The sequence below is a fragment of the Stylophora pistillata genome, chromosome 3 (assembly GCF_964205215.1).
Source record: "Stylophora pistillata chromosome 3, jaStyPist1.2, whole genome shotgun sequence".
In the NCBI taxonomy this organism is placed as follows: Eukaryota; Metazoa; Cnidaria; class Anthozoa; order Scleractinia; family Pocilloporidae; genus Stylophora; species Stylophora pistillata.
In genome coordinates, this window is record NC_142521.1 from 5,891,572 (window position 1) to 5,907,500 (window position 15,929).

At 44.6% G+C, this 15,929-nt stretch overlaps 1 protein-coding gene across 1 annotated transcript in view; it reads left to right on the forward strand.

The window, feature by feature from the left end:
* The first annotated feature begins 14,647 nt into the window (after positions 1-14,647).
* LOC148734279 (uncharacterized) overlaps positions 14,648-15,929 on the forward strand; it is a 1,762-nt gene continuing 480 nt past the window's right edge. The window contains exon 1 of the mRNA XM_088754567.1: positions 14,648-15,929. This exon is cut by the window's right edge and continues 480 nt beyond it. Coding sequence (XP_088610693.1) covers positions 14,921-15,929 — 1,009 coding nt within the window. The 5' untranslated portion in view covers positions 14,648-14,920.

Genomic DNA, 15,929 nt, shown 5'->3' on the forward strand with positions numbered 1-15,929 from the left:
CACTTCCGATTTCGTTTACAATCACGTGGGTAGATGACGTGAACTGTGCGCTTGACCCCCCCCCCCTTACGGCCCCTCTACAAAACTTGAGTACTAGCTATCTAAGTGATGCTGTTTTTCTGAAACACAGCTTCTCAAATTCATGGCTGGAACAATATGCAGTATTCTTAACTGAGAAAAGTAAGGCTCTAAAAACTTTGCAGCCACTCATTCATTTGAAGAAACTATCCAACTCAGCGGCTGAAAAGATTTCTGCTTCTGGTCTGAGCCTTGGCCACCTGCAGTTGGCATACTCAAGGGGAGGAGTAGATGGTCTTTTCAATGTTCTGACAGAAAGTTTGACAGGAAACCAAGGGTAACCACTAATAAAAGAATCATTAGAAATATCTGTAGTTTCTTTCAGGGTGAATGAAGTAAAAGAGCTTAGCTTTCTGTAGCTATCTCTTCCTGGTGTAATAAAACCATGCCACATACTAATGTAAGCTGGACTCATGGCTACATTTTACAGCTATGGTACATTATAGGCAAATAAATTATTATTGTATCTGAGTCATAATCAATAAGGCTTAAATTTGACCCCAACTGAAATTAAATTTCTTATCAAGTGTTACTGTCCATATGTAATTTATCTCGTTATTCATTGCCACAGTCATAGAAATAAAAGATAAAATATTTTGGAAAGTTATCACATCAGCATTGGGAAGGATTTTTATGAAATTAAATTGCAATCCTTATATTTCTTTTGTGTGTGCTAAACAAGCTGAAATCATTTTTGCCGATGATACAAATATGTTTTATTCTTGAAAAGACCCTGAGCAGCTCCAATCAGTTATTGATGAAGAACTTAGAAAGGTCTTAAAATACTGTGCAGTAAATATGTTGTCAATTAATTTCAAGAACACTAATTATATGATTATTACTTCACTTAAAAAGAGAACAAATATCAGAATAACAGCTTGCAATATAGAACAAAAATCTCAGATAAAATATTTGGGGGTTTTTATTGATGAACATTTAAAATGGGATGCTCAGCTCCAGCACATAAACAATAAAATAACAAAAAACTTCGGAATTCTATTTAAGCTTAGACATTATTTACCTGTGAGCACACTCAAACAACTGTACTATAATCTCATATATCCCTATCTAACATATGGATTGATGTGCTGGGTAAATGCATGCCAAACCAGGTTAAATAAAATCAAAATAAGTCAAAACAACGGTATCCGCAGCATCTTCTTTGCTAGCAAAAGAGAAAGTTCTACACCATATTTCACACTGTTAGAAATCTTAAGATTAGAGAATATTTTTGGATTAAAAATTGTGTACAAAATTCAATATCAAAAAAAGAATATACCTCCAGTCCTCTATGATCTAGCCCAACCAGCTTCAGCTGTCCATAATTACTCTACTAGGTATGCCACTAATTAAAACTTGTACAGACCATTCTCTAGAACCAATTATGGTCTAGCAAGATTTAGTGTGGTGGCATCACAGATCTGGCAAACGATACCTATTAAAATAAAGTGTCTCCCTGCCAAAAGCTTTAAAAAAGAATATAAACTCCTCCTACTTGGCAGGCAGACATCTTGAACAACTTTAACCTATCATAGAGCTCTATTTTACTTTTTTAAGTATTTAGTATATGTGCTATCTCCTTAAGTGTATTAAACTTTCACCCATCCGTAACTGCTCTGTGGTAGTGGTCAACTCGAAAGCTTGGCTCCTTTGGCTACTTCACACTCTTTCCACTGCTTTGTGTAAATTCATGTATAGTTAGAGCTCTCTTCTTTTTTTTTCTACTTTTTCTCTTTCTCGTTGTTGTATTTTTAGTAGAATAAGTGTGACTAAAAGAATGAATGAATGAATGAATGAATGAATGAATGCAATTGTATTTCAGCATGTGGGGTGTGACATGCAGTACACAACCGCAGGTACTTGTAAGTACATTTGGTTTCTGAATATCAGAACACTTGTGCTATGGCTTCTTTGCTCAAAGTGGACTATCAAGGTGAACAAGAAGATTCCTTGTAGTACAGGATTACTTGCTGCCCTAAATGGGATTCATTACTTGCATATCACATTTGTACCAGCTACATTACTATCTATTTAACAGAAAAGGCCACCAAAGAATTGAGCAAGTGCAACGGTTACAGAGATTTCTAAAAAACAAATTCTATTTTAAATTCAAACTAGCATTAAGAGTTTGCACATTGAAGCCCTATACCTCTAAAATTACTCCCTTCTGGTCTCCATGGTAACCAACATTTCAATATATAAGTATTTTATGTTGATTTTTGTCCATATATTTCTTTTGCGTGTGCTAAACAAGCTGAAATCATATTGTTGCTAATTTTTGGCCTTTGGCAGAATGCCATTTGTATGGATGGCAGGGTAGGGAGGGGGACTGAGGTTCCCTCAGTAACTCAGTAAGGAGCATGGGCACCCCGCGTTTTTTTTAAATAATTTTAATCAACTACCTATAACCTTTGTGTGAGAAAAAACTGATCTGATTTCTATCGCTGGAAATTGAATAAATGAGGAAAACAGAATACCATGTGGTATTTTCTGGTTTGCATTTATGTAGCCATGGCAACCAATTTGAATCAATTTTTTCCTTAAAGATCCAGCTTTCTATCTAAAACAAACTGAAAATTTTTGTTTGTGTCCAATACTCTGTACTGATTGTAGTTCAGGGTATGTTAGTTTCCATATGATGAATATTCAGTGGAAAAATATGAACTAAAATCTATTGGCAGTTTATTTTCGGAGGAATGACCTTAATTTTTATAATAATGCTTCAATTTGTTACTTTATTTTTTTTTATTTCAGTTTTGGTAAAAAAATGTTTTAATATCTTACCTGACCTCTCTATAAACATTTTTTTTACCCCATCACGTTGGCAAACAATTTATTTTGTCTTTTCAGACCCTGCAAACAATGTTTTTTTCAATATGAGCCCAGACGTACTAGGCAAATTTTTGTTTATTTTGCGAAAAAATCTGTCACCAGTTCCCTACCAAATTTTGTCAAGGCTCGCCGAACTTCAAAGGCGCCGTAGTCTTGCCTCGAAGCAGGACAAATTTTTGTCAGCCGTGACATCTGACAGATTTGTCAATTTACGGGCCATGATTTGATGGAAAATGTCAATCAAGAAAATTTGATTTTTATTTCTAGTCGAAGTATTTAAGACATCAGTGAATGCTTCACGAGCAAAATTCATTGCAATGCCTGCATTTTCCACCCACCATGTGATAAGCGATATAGTCCGAAATCCAGAACACTTTCTGGTGGGATGCGGTTCCTCAACCGCGTGTCTTCCCTTGTAGCTTAACGAAGAATGGCCTACGGACCGTTAGACGTGTTGCGCGACATTCTCATCTGGTGATGAAAGACTTCTTCGAAGATATTATGCCTACGAAAATTAAGTAATGGTCTGCATAAGAAGTACGCATTTCAAACCACGAATTGCAAGGCCTAGGTAGGTTCTAATAGTAAGGGGTCAATAAGGATGAGACCTTTGCTGCCTTCTACGGACAGATCGGATGTGGTACTCTAGAACCAGTTGCAATCGAACAAGGTGAAGCCTCCACTGGTATAGTAGAAGTAGCAACTGCCTCTGCTGGAGGTGAACGAATTTAAGGAAGAAAAAAACTGAATACAAGCAATAATATACTGAGACAACATATCCAAACGAAGAGGTTAAAGATCACCATGAGACCATGATTCCTGAGATCACATTAACCTTTCCAGCGAACGGCGTTCAAGGGATGGTTTTTCAGTATTCCCGTGTGATTGACACTTGTGCTTAACTGATATTTTCCTGTGTCTCAGTGCGCCCACGCTTGACAAAATTGAAAATTTGGCAGAGACAAATTTTGTCCAGATTTTTGGATGGGCAAAACAAGTTTTGTTTGTCCAATGAGTCCGAAACCTATTTCTCATACCCCCTCTCCAGAAAAATAATGTTCCGTCCCTAATTGAATCATAATAAATATGTAACGAAAACTACCCTGAACTAGGAATAAACCCGAGCCATGCTGAGTCTGGTCTAGTTTAATTAATTATCTTGATACTACTAAAGGTTTTTGAAGGATAGCAGTAGATTATGTACTACATTACTTAAGTGCTACTGAGACGAAAATTGATGTTCTTCAAAACAAATGTTTTATGCCGACAATTTAAGTTTAAATCCTAAACAAAAAGAAAAAAATACAATTCAGACCTATCGCGGCAAGAAAAGTCCGAAAATTTTTTTATTAAAACTCACTAAATTTCGTCCGCCATTGCTCAAACTGCAACTACTGAGCCAAGGATAATTTTTAGCGTCTTTCCCCATTGTGACGTCATATTATTCCTTTCATCGAAGCTCTGTCGAAGTAAATAGTAAATTCAGTGGCGGGCTTGCTCGAAAATCGTCATTGTTCTTTATTTTAAATGACAGTGATGGTTCTGTTTCTGCCGATGAGGGGTCTATGAATTATTGTTGTACTGTTGAGGAGAAATATTGGATATATCGCGCTCCGTGCGACGAAGAAGTAGAGCCGCGTGCAATCGAGGAAGAGGCCGTCGCTTTTGAGGAAAGCATTTTAACGTGGCTAGTGAAGAAATGAGGTAGCTAGAGCTTCAAAAGCGGCTTGCTGGTGACGCAGAAGTTCATAATACAAATTTTAGCACATATGTGCTCAGTTAAGCTTTTGTAGCGGGATGAAAATATCTCCTGAAAGGCCATATTTATTGTTTTAAGGTGTCTTTGAGCAGTACTCTCCCAGCCAGTTTTCCCTTGTTCTTATTCTGCAGAAAGTTCAAATCTTCTCCCTTTGTCATGCAATGCCTTTAGGCCTTCATGCAATGCTTTTTCTAGCGAAACTGTGGTATACCATGGTTTCCAAGATAATCAATAGCCTGTTTATTTCTATGACTTGTGTTTTACTTAAACAAATTACTATGGATTCGTGTTTGTGCAGCTTTTCATTTTCGGAAAAAAATCAGAATGCTGATAAACTTTTACAAAGTACTACTTTTCGTTATTCTCAAGAGCAAAATTATTTTGTCCACATTGTTACTGTGACACCCAGAAACTGTGAACTCCAGAAATATATGTACTTATATAATGTCCTTGCAGTTCAAGACAACTAAACAGCAGCAGAAGGGAGTTTGCTCACTCCCGAATTTTGTGTTGAACTATACACAACTGTCTTGTGAGAATCAAATCAAAGTGTTCGTGGCTTTCCTAGTTTCACAGTAATAAGTAATTAAGCAGTGTAGTCCTATAGTTTACATGTGTAACAGATGAACTGTAGGGTGACTGGACACGAACCTCTAGAGCGGAGTCTCGGCGATAGAACGTTTAAAATGCATGCTCGATTGAACTTTCAAACAGTGTGATAACTGGCAGCTGTTACCCTACCCTTTAAAGCGAGATTGCAGCACAACTTAAGGTGGCTATTCTCTTGCTACACTGGTGGCAGCGGCGGGATTCACTCCAGTTCATGTGAACGCTGAGTTAGAAGCTGAATAGCCGTGAGAATGGCGAGCGTGGAGATACCAGCGCCTGGCGTTTTTTATGGCGATAAAGGGAAGGACGAGAAACCTTTTCTCCAATGGAAGAAGTGTCAAAGATGGTTTCAGGCAAAAGGAATAAGCACTGAAAAAAATAAAGTGCAAAAGGATAGAATGTCTCCTAGAAGGTAACGCAGATGATATTTACGAAATGATTCCTGTCGATGAAACCGTGGATCATCGTCGTCTTGATGTTAATTGGAAGTCACTCGAGGAAAGGTTCGACGTTCTAGAATCAGTGCTAGAACATTTACATAAGTTTCAGCAGTTTAAGCGTAAAGATAGCCAGAGTATCAACGAACATTTTGTTCAACTTGTGGCAAAAGCAAACAAGGCCTTTCTAGGTGCGAGTGCTGAAGAAATTGGCAGGCATGTTATTGACGCTTTTGCATTAAATGTTTTTGACGCAAAGCTCACTGCAAAAGTGATCGCTCAGAGGGATACACTTACTTTAGAGCAACTGGGTAAACTAGTTCTGGAGAAGGAACAAGCAAGATCTCTAGCAAAGACCATTGGAGTGGATACAAAAACAGAAGCTACCGAAGAGTTACAAGTGGAACCGAAATTCATGGAGGTTAAACAGGAGGCACAAGTTGCAGCTTTTCATGAGCGTGTTGCTAATCTGGAAAGAGAAATGGGCGCCGCTTGTAATGAGAATAAAGTGTCTCTGGAGGAACGAATTACACGACCGTGAGGGTCTTCGTTTTCTACACATCCCCCCCCCCCGTATGTAGAAAACGAAGACCCCCTCAAAATCACTCCGAAATGGCTGTAAACTGCTTCTAATGACTCCTAGACATCAAAGGAATGTTAAAAACAACACGGCTCCTCAAGATTTTCAATTATAAAGCACTTCAACCAGGGTCTTCGTTTTCTACACAACCCTCCCCCCCCCTCCCGTGTGTGTAGAAAACAAAGACCCCCTTCAAAATCACTCGGAAACAGCTGAAACGACTCCTTGACATCAAAGGAGTATAAAAAACAACACGGCTCCTTAAGAGTTTCAAATATAAAGAATTTCGACCAGGGTCTTCAACAATAGTAGCAAAGTTGGGACAGAATTTCCGATAATACGACGCAAGACCAAGGAAACTGCGCAGTTCACTCGCGTTCTGTGGTGTCTTCCACATAGCCACCTTCTCAGTGTTGGCTGGATCAGGTCTCGCCCCACTGGCCGACACTTCATATCCCAGGAATACTTCACTTGCTTGAAAAGTTTAAATTTACTAGGCTTCAGTTTCAAGTTTGCGGCTCTAAGTTTGGTGAAGACCTCACGCAACAGTGCCAAATGATGCTCAGAAATAGTAGAAAAGAGACAAATATCATCAATATACACAAGTACATGCTGCCAGTCCACTCCATTTAAAACTAATGCCATTAAACGCTGGAACGTTGGAGGCGCATTCTTCAATCCCATAGCCACGACTTTATGATGCCAGAGTCCCCTGCCAACTGTAAAGGCAGTCTTTTCTCTATCCCGTGGATCGATTTCCACTTGCCAATACCCTGAAGATAAATCCAAGCAACTGAAGAACGTAGATCCTGACAACTGATCTATTGCAGCATCCACCCGGGGCAAAGGATGGGCATCTCTAACAGTTACAGAGTTCAGACCGCGAAAATCTGTGCAGAACCTCAACGAACCATCTTTCTTACGAGCCACAACAATTGGCGCACGCCATGGCTAGGTTCAATTAAATCGTCTTCCGCCATTTCCTTAACGTGCTCCTCCGCGGCCTGCATGTACGACTGGGGTAGTCTGTAGTTTGTCTTCTTAATAGGAGCGGACCCGTCAGTATTTATGGAATGAGTTAGCAAACTGGTCCTGCCATGATCCCTACGATCTTTACTAAATACATCTCTGAACTCCGAGAGTAATTCTTGAACTTGACCCACCTGCTCCTTTGTTAACTCTGATTCGGACAAATCAATATCCGGCAACTTCCGATTACTTGCTTCACCAGGAAGTACAGTAGCCTCACCGACCACTTCCGGTGATATCAACTGCTCAAGTTTATACATAAATATCGCTGCGCACTCCATCTGTTAATCTGGTCTCACGGGGTATCTAACCCCCAATGGTACCCTAGCTTTAATTGTCAAATCAGTGTTGGTCACATTAGCAATCTGCACTGTACAACATTCCTTTTCTACTGCTGATACGGTTTTTGCAACTGCCAATCCGTCTTCATTAGCAAACACATTTTGAGGGTCCCCTAAGACATTGTACTTGCACACCACTGTACCATCAATCTGCCCCAGAACAAGTTTCTCTGATCTGGCTGGTATTTGTATTTGGTCACGTAATCGCACCATACCCGGTTTTGGGGCTAGTTCCTCTCTGCTCGACAAAGGAGCTGATCCGCCGTTAAAACGTAGAATACCCGCTCTTGTATCTACGACAGTTCTGTGTACTAAACAAAAGTCCCATTCAAGAATTATTTGCTGGGTCATCCCACGCACTACGCTCGGTCACAAGTGGCCCAAACCCCAAGTCGGTTACAAGTGGCAAAAACCCCAAATCGGCCTCTAGTGGCAGAAATCGCAGATCGCCCACTAGTGAGCATAATCGCAGATCGGCTACTAATGGAGAAAATAACAGATCGACCACAAGTGGCCAAAACACCAAATTGGCCACAAGTGGCCAAAACCTCAAATCGGCCACTAAAGGAAAAAATTACAAATCACCAACTAGTGGAAAAAAATCACTCATCGGCCTCAAGTGGCAACAACCTCAAATAGGCCACAACTGGCCAAAACCCCAAATACGCCACACGTGGCGAAAACCACAACTTCAAACCACTACTGCACAAAATCACAGATCAGCCACAAGTGGCTATAACCCAAAATCGGCCACTAGTGGACAAAACTCCAAATCAGCCACCACTAGACAAAACCCCAAATCGGCCCTAGTGGACTAAATCCCAAATCGGCCACTAGTGGACGAAACCTTAGTTCAGCCACAGTAGTGGACAAAACCCCAAATCAGCCACTACTGGACAAAACCCCAAGTCGGCCTCTAGTGGACAAAACCCCAAATCGGCTACTAGTGGACAAAACTTTAATCGACCACTAGTGGACAAAACCCCAAATCGGCCACTTGTGGACAAAACCCCGAGTCGGCCGCTACTGGACACAACCCTAAATCGGCCACTAGTGGACAAAACCCCAAATCCGCCACTTGTGGACAAAACGTTAAATCGACCACTACTGGAGAACACCCCAAATTGGCCACTAGTGGAAAAAACCCCAAATCGGCCTCTAGTGGACAAAACCCCAAATCAGCCACTAGTGGAAAAAACCCCAAATCGGCCTCAAGTGGACAAAACTTTAAATCGGCCACTAGTGGGCAAAACCTTAAATCGGCCACACACACAAACACACGCATGCACGCACAGACACACACACACGCACGCACGCATGCACACACACACACTAACACACACACACACATACTAACACACACATACCAGGACAAAACAGTTCCTGAACCTCCTTTCAGCAACAATGTCAGATAAATTGAGGAACATTATCATCATTCCATGCTCCGTAATGACAATGTACTTTCATTACTTAATTTTGAGAGTTGTAAGTAACAGTGAGAGGTTTCTCTCTGTCAAAAATAATGTCTGTCTTTCCCTTTCCTGGGAATTCCCTCTTCAAATTGGTCTCCTCATTGCCAAAGCAAAAACGCAACATCTGTTGAAGCTTCGCCTTACTTGTAACTTCTACAATCTGCACTTTTTTTCTGCGTCCAGGGCGAGTCTGTACACCGAAATTTGATGTGCTTGTAAATATATTAACAATATGCTTGAAAATATCCTCCTGAAGTCGCGAAGTAAACTCAATGACCCACGGATGCGAATGCTATGTTGTTAAAAATTGTCTTCGCATCAATGTCTTTTTCCGGTAGCTTACCTCACTGCATGCCATGAGGTGTAAGTCACACTTCTTGAAATTCAACTTTTCCCTCAAATTTGCCTCCGAGTGGGACTTCATAGTTTGCTCCTTAAGTACCGTAAGCTACTTAAATAAGTCTGCCACTGCCAGCTTTTGTGGAACATCTTCCCTTTGAATACCACTTTAATATTTCATCTCGATTTTTCCGTAAAATTCAACTATTTCTTTTGATATTTCCTTGGCTATCGCACTTTTTGCAGAGCTGGCCGCCGTGTTGGATTGGGATTTCTAACCTGCCATCTGCGTGTGGCGAACGAAGAGCCTCGATTTCATGACTACATCAAAATCGACGAGAAATCCCCAGTGTGACAAGCATCTCCAGCTGTATTAATTTACCATTACGTACGAAATCTACAACAATCTCTCCCAAGATGTTCAATGTTTGTCCAGCCACAGTTGTAAGTCTACGAGTGTTTGGTGTAATTATTTTTCCATCTTCATTGATCAAACTCACTCCCATGCCCATGCCACCCGAGCCAGTGTCACACAGAGCAACTATGTCCTCGCCGGCAAGGTGAACTTTCACAGACGCCGTAAGCATTGACTTGTTCTCCTCCGCAAAAATTGCTCAACGTTGGTTTGTTTACGCAATTTTCTTTGCCTGGGTCAGAACTGGGTGGCTGGGAAGCGATTCGACCTTCACTCACTTCCCCACTCTATGTCCCCGGTTCCCACGCTGACACTTTATAGAGCCCTGCATATGCCCTCGACCCCTTTCAAATGCGTGTTTATCGCTAGTTTACTCTAGTTTGAGCACTCTGGCATGGCTTAGACGATACCACAAAGGTTGGGTCGTTTGGGGTGACCGTCTCGGTTCTCCCCCATCCTAGCATTAGCACTGCACTGATGAGGCCCAGGATTTACTCCTTCACCTCCACAGTATTCACTCTGCTTTGGGATTCTGCGCAGGATCACTCTTGGGGCACGGACTCTTGTGAGTATTTGTCTTTTGGTCGATTTTAGTCCTCTTTCGCCTTTTTATCTTTCGGCGTTTTTCGGACTTCTTCGGCAACCCTGCCGATTTCCGGCTTCGTGCCGATTTCGGAGGGTTTTTTCGGTCCTTTCTTCGGCCTTTTTCGACCGTGGTTTCCGGGTGTTCGGCGTTTTCCGATTTTTCCGGTGTGTTTTCGGCGAAAAAAAAATTTTTCGGTCGCCCATCCAGTTTTGGGCTGTGTTGCGTGGGGCCGAACTCACGTTTCTTGTTGAGTTCTGGGCACTACAAAATCTTAATTATGGTTGGTTTCCAAAGAACCATTGACATACGTTGTAATTTGTTCCCTAATGGGACAAGTTCCACACAAATAATTAATTATATAGATGCCCACTTCCAAGAGAAAACTGGGCATGTTGCTAAAGTTGTGTCTATCCAGCAGTGCCCCGGTTTTATTGCCAGGGTGACTTTTGATGATGAAAAGGGTGCGCTAGCTATGTTCCACTATCAGGAATGTGGGTCGGTGGTTCTTAATGGGGTCGAGTGTGAGGTCATTTCTCCCCCCCCACCACCCCCTCAAGTTAGTATGGTCGTCGTCCACTGGTTTCCTTATGAGGGCCCAGTGGAATCAGTTAAGAACGCGCTTTCAAGCCATGGTGAGATCAAGTCTGTCCGCCATCAAATGTGGCCTGGCAAGCCGTCAGTCTCTACTGGCTGCCGTCTTGTCAAAATGGTTGTCAAAAAGGAAATCCCTCGTTTCATTTCCATCGGGGGTATTCGCTGCAAGGTGTGGTACCGTGACCAGCCTTTGCGATGCGATATTTGTAGACAAGTTGGACACGCGGCAAAACAGTGCCCTGATAAGGGTAAGTGCCGCCGCTGCCACAAGGCGGGGCATTTTGCTAGGGAGTGTACATCTGCATGGATCCTTCCCCAGGCCCCCCCGGTGGCCCCTGGGGCCCCGGTTGGTAGCGCTGGTGGGGAGGAAGAGGCTGGCGATGATGGGGGTGACATTGATGAGGGCGATGCTGCTGAGGCGGCTGGTGATATCGAGTGCGAAGACGCTGTCGATGGTGATAGTGAAGCCGAACCCTTGGTGGATGAAGCGGCCTCCCAGGTGTCAGGCATGGAATTGGGCACCCCTGTTTTGGACTCCAGCGGCCAACTGGTACAGGCACAGATTCCTGTCGTCCCCCCGGCCAGTGGTGACCCTGTGGCCGATGGGATAGCGGCTAGTACCCAGGCCTCGGTGTCGGGTGCTCCTCTCTTTGAGGATGAGGCTTATGCTACCCAGGCAGTCCAAATGCTGTCTGTTGCAGCTAATAGTTTTGTTAGACAACTTGCTGATAGTGCCCCACAAGAGGTTGAGTTCGCTGAGTATCTAACCAATGCCAGCGCTAATACTGATCTTTCTCCTCGGACTGGGTCAGAGAGTAATGTCAGTAATTGTAAAGGAAATAGTGAGGCTCCGAATGATGAGCAAACTAGAGGGGCAGACGCCTCGGGTAAGACCCCTTCTGGGTCAACTGAAAATAATGATAGTGAACTAGTGTCTAGTAATGAAGTAAATGGTGGTACTGACAGTGCCCCTAATTCAATTAGTGTAGTTAACGTTAATCACGGTAGCGCTACTGATAATTTATCTAGTAAAGGGGAAACTGCAAGTGTGGTCCCTGCTAAAGTAAATAGTAAAGAGGATAAGAATGCCAAAAAAGGCTCTACTAGTGGTAAAGGTACCAGTAAGAATAATGTTAGCTCTTTGGCCCTGGCCGACGAGCCTTCCGAAATGGATACAGCTCCGGCCATGGCTACTCGTAAGAGGCCTGCATCGGACGCTGGTTCTGAGTCAACCCCCCAAGACCCGGATCCAGAACCTCCGGCTACGTCGGCTTTGTCCCGGCGTAAGAAGCTTGCAAAACCATCTGCAGCAGCATTGGGTAAGGCTGGCAAGAGGTCCTCGGGCGGTAAGAAGAAGACCTAAGCATGATGGCTTCCCTTTTGTGCGCAGTGATGGCTCTTTCCATCCTTACCTTAAACTGTAATGGTCTGCGGGACCAGTCTAAAAGGTTTGGCTTTCTGCAGTAGTTGCGTTCCCTCCCCGTGAAGGTTGATGTTGTCTGCCTGCAAGAAACTCATTGTGTCACTCTGGCTGAGTGTTCTTTGTGGTTTTCATCGTCCGTCTTTTCGTCTGTGTTGGCTCCTGGTTCTGTTCACTCGTGTGGTTGTGTTATTCTCTATCGTTCTTCTTTATCTCTTCTAAACTCCTGGTCTGCCGATGGTCGTTATCTGCAATGTGAATTCTCTCTCTTTGGCAAAGTCTTCCGTGTGGTCTGTGTCTATGCCCCTAACTGCAACCCTGCGCGGAATAAATTCCTTGATGACCTCCATTCAAAAGTCGATCCATCTGTCCCTACTGTGCTTACTGGGGATTTCAACGCCGTCTTTGACCGAGCCCTTGACCGGCGTGGTTCTGAACCTGCAAGTTCATACAGAGACAGTTCCTCTTCGCTGGCCCAGCTTTTCGAGGCATGTTGTGTTATGGATGTGTGGCGTTACCTCCATCCCTCCTCCTCGGGTTTCACCTGGACCAGGTGGGATGGCAGTTTGGCGTCGCGCATTGATCTGTTTGGGGTGCCCTTTGCCTGGCTCCCATCGGTGTCCTCTTGCGCTATGTACTGCTGCCCCTTTTCGGACCACAGTGCCGTAGTGCTGTCTGTCTCTGTTCCCGACGTCGTCCCACCTGGGCCAGGCTACTGGAAACTGAACATATCCATGTTAGATGACCCGGAATATTGCCAGCTCGTTAGGGAAGAGTGGATTTCGTGGCGTCGTACCCTTCCTGGCTTCCCCTCTCTCGCCAAATGGTGGGACCGCGGGAAAGGACGGATAAAAGGCCTTACCATCAGGTACTGTCGCAAAAAGTCATCTCAAACATCTGCATCGAGGGCTGCCCTCGTTCGCTTGATCGATCATCTTCGGGCCAAGCTGGATGCTGGCATGACCTCCTGCGCGGGCCCTTACCGATCTGCGCTGGCGGATCTGGCAGCTATGGACACCTACGTTGCCAAGGGTGCTCAAGTGCGATCAAGAGTTAAGTGGGTTGAGGAGGGTGAGTCCTCCTCGGCCTATTTCTTCCGCCTGGAAAAGAAGCGGTCTGCCGACCGCCGCATCTCTGCGCTGAGAGAGCCCGGTGGCTCTATTGTTTCTTCTTCTGTTGCTTTGTGTGCCACTCTCGGCTCTTTCTATTCCGACTTATATACGGCTTCTCCTACTGACACTTTGATCCAATCTTCTCTTTTGGGTAATCTGTCTTCTGTCCTTCCGCGAGATCGGGCTGATAGTTGTGAGGGCCTTCTCACCCCCCTCGAGGTCTATGAGGCTCTCAAGGGCATGAAGCGGAACAAGGCTCCTGGACTGGATGGCCTTCCAGCGGAGTTCTATCTTCGTTTCTGGGACGTAGTCGGTGCTGATCTCGTAGCTGTTCTTAACGACTGTTTTTCCTCCGGTTCTTTGTCTCTCTCTCAGCGTAGAGGTGTGATCTCGTTGTCTTTTAAAAAGGGGGATCGTCTTGATCCAAAGAATTGGCGTCCCATTTCGCTGTTGAATGTCGACTATAAACTGGCATCACGAACCATTGCTGGCCGGCTCCTCCGTGTCATTCACCTGGTCGTGCACCGGGACCAGACGTGTGGAGTGCCGGGTCGGTTCATAGGGGAGAATGTCACCCTTCTCCGTGATGTTGTGAGTTATGCGGAGTCTACGGGCACCGCGGTTGCAATCTTATCCCTTGACCAAGAAAAGGCCTTCGACCGGGTGGATTGGGGCTTTCTGCGATCTACCCTTGTCACCATGGGTTTCGGCCCCCAATTCATTGCTTGGGTAGACTTGTTCTACAGGCAGGTCCAAAGTGCCATTAATGTAAATGGTCATCTGACACCGTTTTTCGGTCTCTCGCGAGGTGTCCGGCAGGGGTGTCCCCTGTCTCCTCTGTTGTACGTTTTGGTTTCGGAGGTCCTTGCCTGTAGTATTCGCTCCAACCCCCGTATCGTTGGCCTTTCCCTCCCGGGGTGTCCCCCACTTTCCCCCATATCTCAGTATGCTGACGACACGTCGTTAATTTTAACATCCGACGATGGGATCAAAGCTGCTCTGGAAGTTTATCATCAGTATGAGCGGGCGTCCGGGTCAAAGATTAATTTCGGAAAGTCCAAGGGCCTTTGGTTGGGCGGCTGGCGGGGCCGTACGGACTCCCCCGTCCCTTTCGATTGGACACCTTCGAAACTCAAGGTCCTTGGAGTGTTTATCGGTCCTGGTAACCTAGAAGAGGATAATTGGCGCCCGCGCATTTCTGCGGTGGACCATGTTCTCAAATCCTGGCGTTCACGTGTTCTGACCTTTCGCGGCAAGGCTCTCGTTATTAATGCTCTCGCCCTCTCCCGGGTCTGGTATGTGGCGTCACTCATCCACATGCCGGCTTGGGTGGAGACGGAGCTTACTCGACTTGTGTTTTCATTCTTTTGGTCTGGCAAGCGGGAGCTCGTCGCCCGCGCTGCAGTAGTGCAGCCAGCTCTTTTTGGTGGTTTTTCAGTGGTCAGTGTTCGCTTCAAGGTGTGGGCTCTTCTGGGTCAATGGGTGAGGAGGTTTGCCTCCTCTCCCTCCAGTTGGGTCTCACTGATGTCGTTTTGGTTTCAGTCTGTCCTTGGTGTCTCTCCTCTCGTTGCGTTTTCCCGCCCTTTTTCTGTTGACTCTAGAGCCTTGCCACCATTCTACCAGTCTCTGATCCTAGCGTGGCGGAAACTTGATGGGTCTTTTGCCACGTCCAGGGATTGCCTTGTTTATGCTTCTTCGTCTCCTTTGGTCTGTTCCCCTGTTGTCAGCATGTCTTCTAAGTCATGCTATTTGTATCTCCTTTCTGAGAACATGGTCCAGCCCCGTTGTGTGTACAAGTATGAACTTCAATTCCCTAATCTTGATTGGCCTGCCACGTGGCGTACCCTGTCTATGTTCGACCTGGATCGTCGTGTCACCGACCTTAACTGGAAGATTGCGCATGGCGTTCTGTACACCGCTCGGCGCCTCTCTCTTTTTGGTTTGTCGGTTTCTCCGTTCTGTTTTTGCGGTCCCCAGGTTGAGTCACTTGAGCATCTGTTTTACTATTGTCCGCTTGCTCAGAGTGTTCTCTCCTGGGTCCAGTCTTTGTTGTTCGTTTTCTCCCCTATGAGTCCTGTCATTCTTTTACGTCATGTTCTTTTCGGGTTTAAGACGAGTGAATTTATTTCTGTCCCTTGGGGTTTCGTCTACCTTCTTAATGTTTCTAAGTACTGTATTTGGTTGTGTAGGAACGATTACCGGTTCCGTAATGTTCGTCCTGGTGCCGTTGCGGTGATTGCGTCCATTAAAGCCCGCTTGAAGTTTTACCTACCTCTAGCCTTCAGGCGGTGCAAATCTAGCAGACGTCGTCGCTTCTTCCACAGAC